Source organism: Rhipicephalus microplus, chromosome 3 (genome assembly GCF_043290135.1).
Source record: "Rhipicephalus microplus isolate Deutch F79 chromosome 3, USDA_Rmic, whole genome shotgun sequence".
NCBI lineage: Eukaryota > Metazoa > Arthropoda > Arachnida > Ixodida > Ixodidae > Rhipicephalus > Rhipicephalus microplus.
Window position 1 is genome coordinate 257,452,950 of NC_134702.1, and position 15,996 is coordinate 257,468,945.

General features: G+C 47.2%; 1 protein-coding gene across 2 annotated transcripts in view; it reads right to left on the reverse strand.

The window, feature by feature from the left end:
* LOC119181018 (uncharacterized) overlaps positions 1-15,996 on the reverse strand; it is a 219,213-nt gene that overhangs the window by 92,886 nt on the left and 110,331 nt on the right. For both annotated transcript variants that reach the window (XM_075890926.1, XM_075890928.1), the window contains exon 3: positions 12,878-12,963. In XM_075890926.1, the coding sequence (XP_075747041.1) occupies positions 12,878-12,963 (86 nt within the window). The remainder of the gene's footprint in view (positions 1-12,877; positions 12,964-15,996) is intronic.

Here is a 15,996-nt window from a genome sequence, read left to right on the forward strand (position 1 = left end):
CATAGAGTCCCAAACTTTGTACGCTGCGGCCCCACTCTTGTGCAATGTTCGTTTTATCGCAAGAAAATAGACATTTGCTACGCTTGTGGTCGGCTCGGTCACCATGCTTATGTGTGTCCCAGCCCAGGCGACGTCGTATATCGGAGCTGTGGGGCTTCAAATCCTGACGCACAGCACAAGAGCACCCCCAAGTGCAGGCTGTGTGGTGGGCAACACCTCACGGCTTACAAAGACTGTAGGCAAAGATTCCAGATCCTGTATGTCGTGCGACGAAGGCACTGGGAAAACTCTCGCACCACCGACCAAGGCTAAGCCACAGCACCACCGTCGCCCCCCACAGATGGGCAGGACTTCCAGCAGTTACGCCGTTCCGGGGGCTGTTCCAGGTGACATTTTTGATCCCATTCCAGGGGCCGTTCCTGGTCCAGGAGCTGCTCCCGGTCCCATGGAGGAGCGGGGCGCTACAAGTCAGACAGCCTCTCCAGGTCTCGATCCAGGTCTACCGGGCGTCAATAGCAGCCTAACGGTGTGTCAGCGAGAAGCAAGAAGTCGGGCTTTATAACCTGGGCAGCCATGGTCTGAGGAGTGCCAGCTGAGGTACTGTCGGGGTCATTCCAAGAGCTCGGTGAGAAGGTGCACAAAATTGCCCAGCTGTAACGCGAGAACGCTGTGATGAGGGGAACCATAAACAAGGTTATGTCCACAATTCCCGAAATTAAGAACGCGAGGAACCCATCACCACAACTTGCCGCCACCTGCGCCACCCATACAATGCCCCTACCCATGGACATGCACAGCACTGAAGCCGGCGACAGCAGCAGCAGTGAGGGTCAAAGTGCTCCCAAGAAAGCTGTCGCCTATGAACCGGAAGATGTAGCAATTCGCGTCAGGTCTGAGCTTCGAGACACGCTATCCGCACCCAGTGAAAGCATCAATAAGCTCGCGGAGAATTTCGCCCAACTTCAGATCACCCTGGCCGCGCAAAACGACCATGTATTCAAGGTAGAGTGCTTTCTCGAAAGTGTAGTGCAACCCGCCCTGACCTCCACCGCCGTCCTACAACCTCAGCTCGGCGCTACGGACCCCATCGTCCACGCTATTCTTAGCCAATCTGAGGGTAGCACCAGCCCACAAAAGCACCAAGATGGCCAAGCCAAGTGAGACGTTTCTCATTTGGCAATGAAACTGCAGGGGCTTCCCCAGTAAAAAGGCGTCCTTGCAGCAGTACATCTGATGTTATAGCAAAAAACTCCTCATCATTCTGTTCCAGAAAACATTCAACCCAAACGTCACACTGAATGGTTACCAGGCCGTCTCGCGTTATTCTGATGGCCGGGGCATCTGCACCTTGGTCAGTAACAAGCTCAAACACATTTTTCATGACCTGAAAATGGCCGACGGCAGCGCCGAATATGTCATGACCGAGATTCCTCCGCGCAGCTCGGGCCGAAGCAGCATCTTTTTCCTCAACGTGTACAGTAGCCCTAAGGACCAACGACAGCGCTTCAGGGCCCTCATAAAGAAGGCCGTCAACCAGGGGGGTCCCAACCCCCTGGTTATGGCGGGCAATTTTAATGTTCCGCACCACACTTGGGGCTACCCGTACAATACCAGCAAGGGCGCGGAACTGTGGCAGAACGCGATTGACCTGGACCTGGCTATAATTACCGACAAGGCTTTTCTGACTTGGTTGGGCACCTCATTCTGCAGAAACTTGACTCCCGACTTGACCTTCGTCAAGAATCTGCCTGATGTAGAGTGGGCCAGGTCGAACAATGACTTATGTAGCGACCATTCCATCCTGGTGACGCCGTTCTTAGTGGTCCGAAAGAGGGCACGGGAGTTTTACTGGAGCAACTGGGACCAGTTTCACAAAGTTCGCAACAGCCGATCCCTACCTGCAACGAGGTCAAGCCTCGAGCAGTGGATTAGCCAGGTCAGAGAGGCCGTCATAAGTACCACAAACAAGAATAGTACTGACCTCCCAGTTGAAAAAATCGATAGCTGCCTTGCCCGTTTGCTCGATGCGAAGCAGTCGCTTCTCGCCCGCTGGAAAGTCCAGCGTCTCAATCGCAGGTCGCGCAAGAAGATCTCCGACCTAAACAAGAAAATCGAGGCGCACTGCCGCGTCCTCTCCAAGCAGCAGTGGGACGAGGTGTGCAACTCGGTAGACTGCTAGATGCGTAATGGCATGACATATGTAACTTGCTCAAGCACCTGCTCAATGAGACTAACACCAAAAGTAACCAGCGGAACGTACTAGCGCGAGCCATGCATGAAGCCAAGCAGTCCTCTTCAGAAGTGGATGTTTTCAAGCAGCTGGTGCGAAAGTACCTCCCTGTTGACTCGAACCCCCCAACAACGTACCCCGAGTACTCGGAACCGGCCAAAACTGAACTGGACGCCGAGATATGCCACTAAGTAGAGGCGCTCCACGGGCTCAAAGAAGGTCTGCCGCGGGCCCCGATGGCATAACTAATATGACCCTGCGCAACCTGGACGACCGGTCAATCGACTATTTCACTGAAGTCATCAACGAGGCATGGAAGAACGGCGAAGTCTCCGACCTGTGGAAGGTCGCACACACCGTGCTCATACCCAAGGCGGGGGACCACCCAACTTGGACAACATGCGCCCCATTTCGCTCACGTCCTGCGTGGGCAAGGTAGCCGAGCATGTGGTACTCAATAGGTTGACTCGGTACCTGGAAGACAATGGGCTCTACCCGCACACCATGATTGGTTTTCTGGCCAAGCTTTCGACGCAAGACGCTATGAAGCTGCTCAAGCACCAAGTCATCGACTGCAACACTCGAGACATGCGGGCCATTCTCGGCCTCGACTTAGAGAAAGCCTTCGACAATGTGACTCACTCTTTCGTATTGCGGTCGCTCTGAGCTTGACCTTGGATTGAGACTCTACGAATAGGTCAAATAGTTCTTGACCCGTAGGAGAGCCACCCTCAGAGTGGGAGACATTGTCTCCGAAGAGATCGAGCTGGGCTCCCGTGGCACGCTGCAAGGGCCAGTGATATCACCCACCCTGTTCAATCTTGTCATGGTCGGGTTGTCCAAGAGGCTCTCATGTATCGAAAGCATTAACCACACAATTTATGCGGACGATATTACCATTTGGTGCACAGGAGGCAGCGACGGACAAGTCGAGCGCTCCCTGCAGGAGGCCATAGAAACCACGGAAGATTACCTCCGTCTCACAGGCCTGAGGTGTTCCCCAAAGAAGTCTGAGCTCCTCCTCTACCAACCCACTAGACGAGGGCCCAAGCCCAAAAACTGGCTGCCAATCTCGAAGAGTGATATCAAGCTCTACACCAGAGACGGCGGCGCAATACCCAGAGTCAACTCCATTCGGGTCCTCAGCATGACCATCGAGTTCAATGGTTCCAACGGCAAGGCTATACTCAAGCTCACCGCCAATACGAATAGCGCAGTTCGACTGGTTCGGCGGGTGGCCAACCGCTACCAAGGCCTCAAGGAAGACAGCCTAATTCACCTGATCAATGCCTTTGTGCTTTGCCACTTTTCATATGTCGCGACCATGAACAATTGGCAGCGTGCCAAGCGTGACAGGATCAACGTCTTGCTCAGAAAGATTAAATATTACCAAGCAGGCCCTCGGTATGCCAATCAGGACGTGCGCCGAGCGCCTGCTCCAGGTCGGAGTACACAATACGTGGGAGGAGATGGCCGAAGCGCAGGAGCGGGTCCATCTCGCACGCCTTTCGAGCTCCCAGACTGGCAGACATATGCTCCGAGAGCTACCGAGGAATGTCCATCCGGAGCACAATAGTGGTAGGTGACGGGCTAGAGCTGCCACTCTTCTCAAGCAGATTCACAGTGAGGAGCGCGGCGTCAGCTTTGTCGACGCGGCAGCGTACCGCGGGAGCCGTGCCTTCCCCGCAGTTGTCGTCGACTCCAAACAGCAAATCACTAACTGCGCATCGGTTCACACTGACGATCCGACAATTGCGGAGCAATTGGCCATCGCCCTAACCATCCTGGAATGTGAAAGGGAGGTCTATAGTGAATATAGGTGAGCTATTCGTGCTTTTGAGCACGGTGTCGTCTCCACGAAAGGCCTGCACGTTCTCCAGAGTGGCGGCCACGACAGTATCAAGCACCACGTACTGATCTGGTTTCCTGCAGATGTTGGACAGGTCCAAGGCGCTCCCCCCAACCTCGACGAGTCTGCCCAAAAGACCGCGCGCGCGCTAACCGACCGTGCCGATTCCGGGCAACGATTCGGGGCCAACGTGGTTGCGGAAAACAGGGACGTGCCTACCACGTACAACGAAATAACAAAACATTTTTACCTCGCGCAAAGACTATATCCACTCCCTCATCCAAAACCTAATAGGCCAGAGGCCCTTACGCTCAGACTGCTGCAGACCGAGATGTACCCTAACCTGAGATCCCTTCACGCTATTTATCCTGACGTGTTCCCCAAAGACACTTGCCCCGCAAGTGGGGATGTATCCACGCTGGCGCACATGCTCTGGGAGTACAAGGCAATGTACACTAACCCCGACCTTAAATTGGTCAGGTGGGAGGCGGCCCTATGCAGCTCCCTCCTGGCTGACCAACTTTGGGCCGTCTAGCAGGTCCTCGGAGTGGCCGATAGGCTTGGCTTAACGATCCCGACGTGAGAGGGGCCTTGTGTGTGCTGACGCGCGCCTTGCAGGACCACAGTAAAATTTCGCAACCAACCAACCAATCTCTTTCTCCCCCGCGGGCGCGTTGCGCCAACACCGACTTAGAAATTTAGACGGTGTTTGTTGCGCCATCGGTGCAAACACTCTCTCCTCTTCTCTTTTGGTCAGGGAGCGCCATAACTTGTTTCCACTTGTCCAGCGGGTTTCTTTAAATGCGAAGCATTTCTTGGCGAACTTCGGTGACTTTGAGCATATCCATCTATCTATCTAGCCGCCTACGACTTTTAGCTCTCCTGGCCGTTTCGATAATGGTATCAATACCAAACTTGGTATTGCATAACGTGACTGTATGAAGAACATATCTGACTAGTCTTAACATGAAAATCATGACATGTGTGTCATGAATTATATGATTTACATTTCATGGATGTGCAGCTCGTGCGGGGATTTCGTTCACATGGCATGTTGCAAAACTTGTTTGGTATGACATGATTGCATGGCGAACACAAGCGACAGACCCTAACATGAAAATCATGACATGCGTGTCATGTAACTACATGACTACATGCCAAGCTCTTGATGCGCTCGTGGCTGTTTCGCTAGCGTTACATACACCAAATTTGGTATTACGGTACGTGAATGGATGACGAAGGTATCTGACAGGCGCAAACATGATAATCATGAGATGCATGTCATGTAACAGCATGACTACATACCAAACTAATGATGCGCTGGTGGCCATTTCGCTGGCTTCACTTATATGAGATTTGGTATTATGGTACGTGAATAGATGACTAAGGTATTATACTAGTGCAAACTTGAGATGCGTGTCATGCAACAACATGACTACATGCCACACTCATTGTGTGCTCCCGGCCGCTTCGCTAGCTTCACACAAGCCAAATTCGGTATTACGTGATGTCAACGGATGACGAAGGTATGTGTCTGGTGCAAACATGATAATCATGAGATGTGTGTCATGTGAGAGCCTGACTACATGCCACAGTCAAGGTGCCATTATATGACGACGTGACGTGGTGCACGTGCTCGTCGGCGTTGCGACACCAGGAGCCGGTCCTGCCATATACTCGCAGGTGTGCCCCACGCTGCGTTGCTATGACGCATGAGTGCTTCAGCGCGTTCGGCGTCCCTCCATCACAAAACGAGGGCGACGCAGTGTTGTCTGGGTAATGCATCGGCCCGTAATGCATGGGCGCGAAAACCGGTTGCCGTCGGGTGGCACCGACGGACGCTGGTCACGCCAGTCACGCCTTCCGTCAGACTATAGAGTGCTCGCGTTTTGCTAACGTAGCGTCGCTGTGCCCAGCGTGCGTGCGTCAACGCCCAGTGTGCGTGCGTCAACGCTACATTAGAGTGTATTAGACCCCTCATTATGCCTTCGCGGCCGTTTTGCTAGCTCCACATGAACCAAGTTTGGTGTTAAATGACGTCAATAGATGACGAAAGTATATGACTGGTGCAAACATGATAATACTGACACGAATTTCATGTAAGAACATGACAACATACCATGCTCACATGCTCGCGGTTGTTTCGCTTGCTCAACATATGCTAAATTTGGTATCATGGGACCTGAATAGATGGCGAAAGTAAAGGACACATCCAACATGATTATCATGAAAAAGAAGTCACGTACGGCATTATTTGCCTCCACGTTGTAACGTTGAGCGGATATGAAAATGACATATCAACCTTTCTAATTCGTGCTTCACATATTATTAAGGATTCCCACTGTACGTGGGATCTGCCTTTTTTTAGGGGCGAAGCTCCTTATGGCGTGGCTTGTGCGTCCCTCGTAGTACGTAACCACCAGTGGCACATACCCGAAATAGTTATAACATTTGACCTCCAAGGTGGTGCCGGTGAGAGATTTCTTCTGTGCGTTGTTTAACAATAAAAAATAGTGCTCAATGTACATGCCAATGGCTGCTAATGGGGAATGAGAGACAGGAGCATTCGGCTTTTAGTCAACGCACACGCTGCGATCCCCATTAGCAGCCATTGGCATGTACGTTGAGCACTATCGGACAAGAAAGGGTTGCTACATTATACTCGCTGGGTGTAACCTCCTTAGTTTTAGAAAGGTTTAGCGAGCGTTGAGCCGCAGGGCCATGAATTCAATGAACTAGTATATACCATGAATGAATTCGAGGTGGCTAAAGGGGGGAAGCAGATACGAAGCGCAAGCCGTAAGAAATTAAAAGCTGAATCCTCCTGTCTCTCATTTCACATTAGCAGCCACTGGCGTGTACATTGAGCACTATCTGACAGCAAAAGGTTGCTACGGTATACTCGCTGGGCGTAACCTCCTTGGTTTTAGAAAGGTTAAGCGAGCATTGGGCCGCAGTGCCATGAATACAGTGAACTAGTATATACCATGAACTCAAGGTGGTTGAAGTTGGGAAGTAGACCCGAAGCGCAAGCCGTAAGAAAGTGTGCGTGTGCCACCTCTCGTTTAGTCCTCAGAATGTCCACTGAATGGCGGTGCTTCTATATGGAGAACATATGATAAAAAGATGCGAGATGGTGGGACTTGGGGTGATGAATAGATGGACGAACGGACACACAGACAGATGCATGGATGGACGCATGAACGGACGCAGGGGCGGATGCATGAACGAACGCAGGGACGGGCGCACGAACAGACGCTTGGACGGTCACACAGACGGACGCATGGACGGACGAATGCTTCGCCCCACTCTCCATCATTCACTCCGTGGATATGCTGCCATTTTTATATTTCTTTCCCGTTATGGCGCATCGCTTCACCTCCGGCTTATCGGTGGTCTTTCAGTTGTTTGCATGTGCCGCGCTTGGTTCCTTGCGCACGCGCGCGACGCGATAGATCGAATGCTTTTAACTACCTTTCTCTTGCTCTTTTCATCTGTTTCTTTATTCCCCTTCCCCCATTCGCTGTGCAGAACTGTGGAGTTGCCCTCCACTGTGAAAAACAGTAACAGAATTGCGCTTATTTATTCCTTTTCCCTTTTTCAAAGTCACTTTGTTGGGGCCATCGAACCAGATAGGACGAGCATGGCGTTTCTTGCGGAGAACAGGTGGTTCCCAGACTAGGCCTTGCGGCGCTTTCCTATGGTGAACTTGCGAGCGGGTCAGGACGAGCTGTCGATCTTCCTCTCCCCTGCTTCAAGCGTGCGTCGACTACGCGGTCATCGGCGTCGTGAGTGACGTCCCCGAACGATAGTCAGGGCGTGTATAGATACTCGCAGGCTATGGGACTGTAAAGACTGAGGGGTCAGAGAGATCGTAACCGTGTTGTACATTTCATCCATGTACGGAAAGTGTATGTATTTGAGCTTGAATCGTGTTTCGCACAAATGATTTCTTTTCCTTGAACTTGTCTGTGTCTGAGAGCCAACGAACAACTGCAAATGCAAGCCCAACATTTCAGCAGCTGACGCACTCACCGACGCTGTGTCCATGATTAACAGTAAGACTACAGTTGACTCGCAGCATTCCCAATATCTTATTTGGATAACAACGCTGACGCAAGTGAGAAAAATTTAAAAGAGTATTGAAATTACAGTAATGACCGAATTTTTTACTCCATATCCAACGTAAATTGTGAATAATATAGCACCAGCTGCGCTTCTTCATTGTTAAATTGCTAAGTCATTGCATCCTGTGCAGCAGGTACTAAAAATAGATATGAAATTGTCTTTAATAAACGAAAAGGTAAAGCGTAGCTTCTCGTTCAGAATCAGTTAGGCTTCAGTTTTTATTTGTTACACAGCATCGATTACATAACACTTGTATAATGATGAGGGTCCCAGAGTAAAAATACTAAAAACGGGACCCTCAGGTAAAAAGTACAACAAACGTCAATGAAAAACAAATGGCAGAGGTTTAGCAGGTGGTAATAAGAAACTCTCACGAGGCAAAACTCGCAGCGAATTGCTAGAACAGTTAAAAAAATGAAATCGTACCATAAAACGAAAGGCACTATGCGAAAAATAATATAAAAAGCAACTCAAAGGAAAGCCAAATAAGACACACAGAAGCAGTAAGGAAAAAATAGTATGCACAAAAAATTGAAAGAAAATTTGAAAATTTTACAAGGTAAACGAAAATACGTACATATTATATACCATAACTATAAATATTATATAGCATAAATATAAAAATACCATAAAATATTATATACGATAACTAAAGTCAGCAATCAGGAGTTAACAGGTTACCCGTTCAAAGCCCATAAAGTGCTACACAATTCACTCTACCTGGAGAACTTTGCCAATACAACAGAAGCTTGATACCTGCAGCCTTACTCAATAAACAATTGTATCGGGCCAGTTGGTAAGGATCCATCTTGCTAGGAAGCGCAGCCACTATTACAAAGAACACACAAGCGCTTGTGTTGTGTAATCTTTGTAATAGTGGCTGCGCTTCCTAGCAAGATGGATCCTTACTCAATAGTTTTGTGGGATTCCACCTTACCAAACACCTAATTTGTCCAGGACATATTAACATCCGCTCCGTCTACCAGCTCTGCGCAGATGCAGCTGGTAGCTGAGGCACGTGATTCGCAACATTTATAAGGTAGTATTTAGTATGTCATTCCATATGAATGAATGACATTCTGACATAACAGACAAAAAATGTTTCCAATAAATAAGGAGACTCTTTGGGGCAACTGATCCAGCCAGGTAGTTTTTTAACGTGTCAATGTATCTATAGATCAGAAGAAATAGTGCTCAACAGCGCAGACGACTATTTATTATGGTATATCCACACGCCCAAGCCAACTATCTCTTAAGCAGATTAGAACCAATTCTTTTTAACCAACTTCCTTAGATTTCGGAATCTTTTAGAACATAGAAACGTAGCATTACCGGCTGTGAAAGTGTTTTGTCATTTGACTGGCGCTGCCTGCACGACTTGGTTGTTGGTGCTGCATATCTCAATGCGTTGATTTTTAGAGGAGGTATGCGTTCCATACAGAGCAAACTTATAGCTTTAAATTAGTTGTCATCTCGCACTGACATTATCACAAAGCTTCCGTATAAAGGCGGTTGTTCTGTAGTCATTAATAGGTCTGATTATACCACAGAGGCCCTCGAGCAGCATATCAGATACCAGATTTTATAAATGACTTTATCATGACCCCACAGAATATCACAAGTTACTGGTCAAACGCACTCTTCTGGGTTTTAAACAGAGAAGAAAATAGCTCACAACGCGATTCAGTCACTCTTTCCACGAAGTATGGTAGCCGGTCATTTTTCTTGCTACTGAAATCGCATAAGCAAGACAATTCTGATCCTTCTGTAATTTACGCTGTAGGTACTGCTACCGAAAAATTATTAGTTTTGTAGATTCCCTCCTTAGCGATTCCACCGAGAACATAAGTTTTTTTGTTAAAGCAGACGCTTAAACGTTTTTTAATTAGAAACGCTTGGATGATGACGTGTTCCTTATTTGGACACTTGGTGAACAGGAGTTTCTTTCAATAATAAATAACCTTTACCAATTGCCACACTTCAATATCGATTGTTCATGCGTATTCTGCGTCTACTAATCATTTTTGATGTGGCCATTTTAGAGACAGACTTCAAATGATCCATCGTGCTGCACAGAAAGCCTACAGATCGACAAATATGTTTGCATTTCGATAGCATCCACGTAAAACACTGCAAGACTAGAATCCCGTATTGCAAACCATTACGCTTCTGTAGAATCTGCTCTAACCCATCCAACTTTCAAAAATATTGTGTAGTTCTTAAAAACACCTCGTTGAAACAAAAATTTCCGCCGCAATGTGCTGCGATGTGATCCAGTGTGCAGGTACATGCGACCACAGAACGCATCTTTATACCACGCAGCCACCTACTCAGCTGTCCCACACAAGCCTAGGGCTAAAGTATTGTGGTTCAGTGCCTTGTGTATCGGCTGTACTTAACAAGCATCTTACCATTCTCATGCAAAGCGACAGCCTGAAGCACATCGCAACTGAACTACCCAGTGCAATGTACTGCAGAGCTAGAAACCTTCGCCACGTACTATCATCTTCATCATCACCTAAGATTGCTCACAAACGACATCGAATTCCATCCATGTCCCAAACCGCGTTGTAGGTATGCCCCCATATGTGCACTTCCCAAGAGGTCACCAGTACGCCTTCAACCTTTCATAAAAAAAATTGAAGATGACTTCGATTGCACCAAAAATGTAAGCACGCTGCCGAACCCGCCTTTATCAAAACATGTGCATCTCCCCGGTCACCGTCTTAATAACGTAACTAGAGTCTGGATTTAACTCTAATTATGACAGGGAATCCTTCCGAAAGCACAAGCTTGATACAATCGCACCTTGTTTTAATGAATGCGCTAGCAAATTAAAATGTTTGTGTCTGTAATCCACCTGTTCTAAAAAGGAGTACTTTCCTTGTTTATTGAGCTGTGATGTTATTGTGTTTTTGAGTATCTTTACCTTTCCGGTTGTACCTTTCCTTTTTATTGTATATTTGTTTTCCTTACACACGTGTATATCAGCATCGTCATTCTACCACTTGTATCATCATCATCATCATCATCATCATCATCATCATCATCATCATCATCATCAGCCTGACTATGTCCACTGCAGGACAAAGGCCTCTCCCATGTTCCGCCAGCTAATTCAGTCATGTGCTTGCTGCTGCCAATTTATATCCGCAAACTTCTTAATCTCATCTGCTCACCTAACCTTCTGTCTCCCCCCAACCCGCTTGCCGTCTCTGGGAATCCAGTTAGTTACCCTTAATGACCAGCGGTTATCCTGTCTACGTGCTACGTGCCCAGCTCATGTCCATTACTTCTTCTTGATTTTGAACTATGATATCCTTAACCACCGTTTGTTCCCTAATTCACTCTGCTCTCTTCTTGTCTCTTAAGGTTACACCTACCAAGTTTCTTTCCATTGCTCGCTGTGTCGTCCTCAATTTAAGCTGAACCCTCTTTGTAAGTCTCCAGGTTTCTGCTTCGTAACTAAGTACCGGCAAGATACAGCTGTTATATACCTTCCTCTTGAGAGATAGTGGAAATATACCTGTCATAACTTGAAAGTACTTGCCAATTATGCTCCACCCCATTGTTAATCTTCTAGTTACTTCAATCTCGGGGTTCGACTCCGCGGTTATTACCTGCCCTAAGTATACAAACTCTTTTACAACTTGAAGTGCACTATTACCTATTTCGAAGCGCTGCTCTATTCCGAGGTTGTTGTACATTACTTTCGTTTTCTGCCGATTATTTTAAGACCCATCTTTCTGCTCTCCTTGTCCAACTCCGTAATCATGAGTTGCTATTCGTCCCCTGAGTTACTCAGCAATGCAATGTCATCGGCGAAGCGCAGGTTACTAAGGTTGTATTACCTGTATCACTTGTATCAGCGATGTTTTTAAGCAGTTCATAAGCGTTTTCTTCGGTAACTTCACGTTTGTTAGCATATTTTCACTCTTTTTAATATGTGCATGTATATTGCCAGCAATGTTGTTACACATTTCATTCTAAGGAACCTAGAGTCCCGAAAAAGATGTCAATAAAACTGCATCGCACGCGTGCCTGTTTGACTTTTCTGTGAATATTGCAAGGGACCCAGAAGCCCTCTGTTGTGCGTGTGTGGTTTATTAGAAGGGGACGCTTACGAAAAAAGCTGACTAGTTTGACAATGAAAAAATGTAATTCCGTAAGTTTGACATTGCATGCCCTGAATTATGTATTTTGCAACAGTTAGCGTCTAATCTAATGTTTCAAAAATTTGTATATGATTTTTGTGCACGCATATTGTGTGTTGTAGCCCCATGGTTCTTCAACTAAATGTTTCGTTTGAAAATAAGGGCCACCTTACGGTATATATTGTCACGAGGTTGTGATACACGCAGCACTTGAGAGGAAGCACGCAGGAGTCAGGGCGGTGTCAGGCGAACTGTTTATTGGGCGAACCCTTGCCCAGCAAAACAGGGCCAAACACAACTCACAGCAACAGCGGCGTGAACAGTCGTCGGCCGACGGAAAAAAAAAGACCCCCAGTGGCGCACTGCGCCGGCTTTTTATACACGCGTCGTAACGCGTTCCAAAGTGGCATACAAGATAAACGCGGCCTGCGTTGCGCTTAACAGAAAGTGATAGCGTCTTCCTTCGCAAACGAAAAGAACCGCACGTGTCAATATAAAAAAACGATTGCTGCTTACCTTTATTACACCAATGAGAAGGATGACTGAGAAGATTATTTCGATGCAGCTTTCGGTTATCATGGCTATTGCTACGTAATGGGGATCTGTAATAACAGAAAAAAAAACGTTATGCAGATTACGACGGCTGCAGCGATGAATCAGAGTGGTTGCTTCAAGAAGTCTGTCCTAAAAACAGACATTAAGAGAACTTATGTATTTATGCATAAAAAAATTAAGAACATATGTCAAAAGACTGCTCGCTTTCATCTTATTCCTATGGCGAAAATATCAACCATGTTTATTATATTTTTATTCATTGATTACGCTACGTTACTTAGCACGACGAGGCTGCAGCTGGGGTGTTTCAGGGTCCAAAAAAAACAAATCTTAATTGTAGCATGGTTGCTGATATGCTAAGCACTTTCATTGGCTCATAGAACGTCTGGTGCGGTGACCTAAAGGTTTAAACAATTATCGTGGTGCAAAGAGTGTAGGTCTGAACAAAATGAGTGGCTTGCGAGGTCAACCCAAGAAATATACTTCGGGATTAGAGCTCACTTTGTTGCAGATTCAGCAAGAAAATTTTACAACCAGACTCACTCAGACTAACCAATTTATTCACATGGACTTAAACCTGTACTCACGGCTCATTTTAATCCTGAGTTGGTCGGAGAAAGTCAAAGCACGAGATTGTTAGCTTCCAATAGGCGTCTTTAAAAACATGATCTTCAATAAAAATACCTCACTCAGTGACTGTCCTATGTGATACCTCTTCATATTGTGCCTTTGAAAACGCGAGATACCATTTGTAGCAATCCAGTTAGTACAGCAAAGACATAACCGACAAGAAATGTTTCAACAGTAGGGCTGTTTATACTGCTTGTTGTTCGAAGTAGCGTGAAAGAAATTATTTGTATTATTAACACATAAACGCGCTCGCTTTATTGTCTTCTGTTTCGCTCCCATAACTTGTGCGGCCTAGCGTGTAACGCGATAACTCAGATGGGCAAGTATGTTGAGGCACTTTTAATTTGCATAATGTTACGTAACCACTACCCCTGGATTCAAAATCGCGTAACGATGGGGAAAATTACGTAAAGAGAGGTTGTTTTATAGTGTCTAGAATATAGTTGTGTGTTCTAGCCGACATTTTGACAAGCGCGCTTGTTTTCAAGGCTACAACAGAGTACACAACCACAGTCTATATATTTTCTCATCGCAATCTTTCAGCTTCCTCTTCCTGCCGTTTTTTTTTTCAGAATGAGATTGCATTTATTAGTAGAGCTATATCGAGAATCCGGCGTTGTCCACCACGGTGTCCGCCTGCCGGCAGGTGTTATCTTCCCGATTTCACTCCCTCTCCCATAGCAACAGCTGCGGGCGCGCGCACTTATTCTCGTTCCTAGAAATCAGAGCATATGGTGCTAGAGAGCGTAGCAGAGGGTAGGTGCAGTGATTTGGCGCTAATTCTCTCGCCGTTCGCTTTCTCTCCTCCATGAGCCCTACTTTCCCGTCCGCTCGCGCCTCACTCTAGACAGTTCACTGGCTGGGCGCTAGTGTATTCAGAGGTTTCGGTGTCTTTGTACACTGTGTCTTTGTACATGTATATAGTTTTGAGAACGTCTAATAAAACCGCAATATGTATGCAACTGCTACCCGTAGTGTGCCGGTCACATTACTCCTTCACTACAATGGCGACAAGTGTTTGAACCCGGTCTGACACGCTCCCCAGATGCCTTTCACTGACATCGCCCCACCAGATCCGTTTCTTCCGGCACCGGATTGCGCCGTATAGCCATGGTCCCGATGAGGCTACATGTTAAATATGTTAAATGTCTATCTGCTGGCTTCCGGTGCTTAAGAGTTCTCCACAAAGTGACGCAAGGCTATCCTACTACATTCCTGGGGACCCGAAAGTCAACGCATTTTCAATACCCTGTCTGTTTCGCAGGCAGCCGGAAAGACAGAGGAGAAAGGAGGAACCGGAGTTACGCCTGACGTGTAGGACTTTGCGGTAGCGGCACCTGCTAAGCACTTCGTAAGCACCTGCAACCTGGTCATCGGGCGCCACCGATTCTACCGTCGAACTCAGCCCCAGGCGAGTCAATTCAAGAATGCATGACCACGCTAACAGAGCTTGCCGCGATGTGCTCATTTACGTCGCAAGAATAGTCATTACGTGATCAGTTTGCGGCCGGCGTGTCCTGACAATGCGATGAACATGGTAGGACAAATTTTAATGAAATTTATCGGATAGATGGACGAGCGAAAGCATACCAGCGCACACTTGTTCCGTATGTCGGCAAAATCAACACTGTGTTTTGGAAGCAGCCAGCGCGCGCAAACGAGCTGCACAACTTCAATTTTTCTTTATCCGTGCAATTTACTTGCTCACGTGCAACACAGCTAAACTTACAGAACCGTATATTTGGATAAGGGCATTTGAAAATAGACTGCCAACGTCACACACGCGCGAGAGAGCATAATTCATCAACAATACCTCGTCAGTGTGGCACATCGACGAAAGCAAGGACTTGCGTATTTACGCATGCAGAAGCTGCGCGCGTTAATGAGTGCCGTACACGAGACTCGATCGTCAATATTCACTCATCCATTGCTTTGTAAGTTTCGCAAGGATGTGCGCGCCGAAGTGCACACGCCGCGTCTACCCAGTCGTGTTACATCCCTTACTTATCTGCTTTCATTCTTCATCTGCTTCCTTCAGTCAATGTGTATTGCGAACGCGGAGCACTCAGTTATGGAGCCGTATTATAAATGCAGTTGTTTGTTTGATTTATCAACGTAATTATCTTTCCGCTGACCGTGGGCGATTGTATGCATGTCCGTGGCATTCGAAAGCAAAACGCACGACATTTAAAAAGGCCAACGAACGCTGCCATTAACATTCAATAAAACCGGAACGGCAACGAATACGGCCAGAAAGAATTCCAAATAAACACTGGGCGTTTAAAGAACAATACTTGGGGCGCTGACTCCGTACACAGTCGAAGCGGGCGATCAGTATTTTTTGTTTGGTTTGCGGAACACATCTCAAGTACATCCCTTCCAAAAGTATAAGTGGAGAAACACTGGCAACTGCCTCGCCACAACGACACCACTTGTCAATACCCTACGTC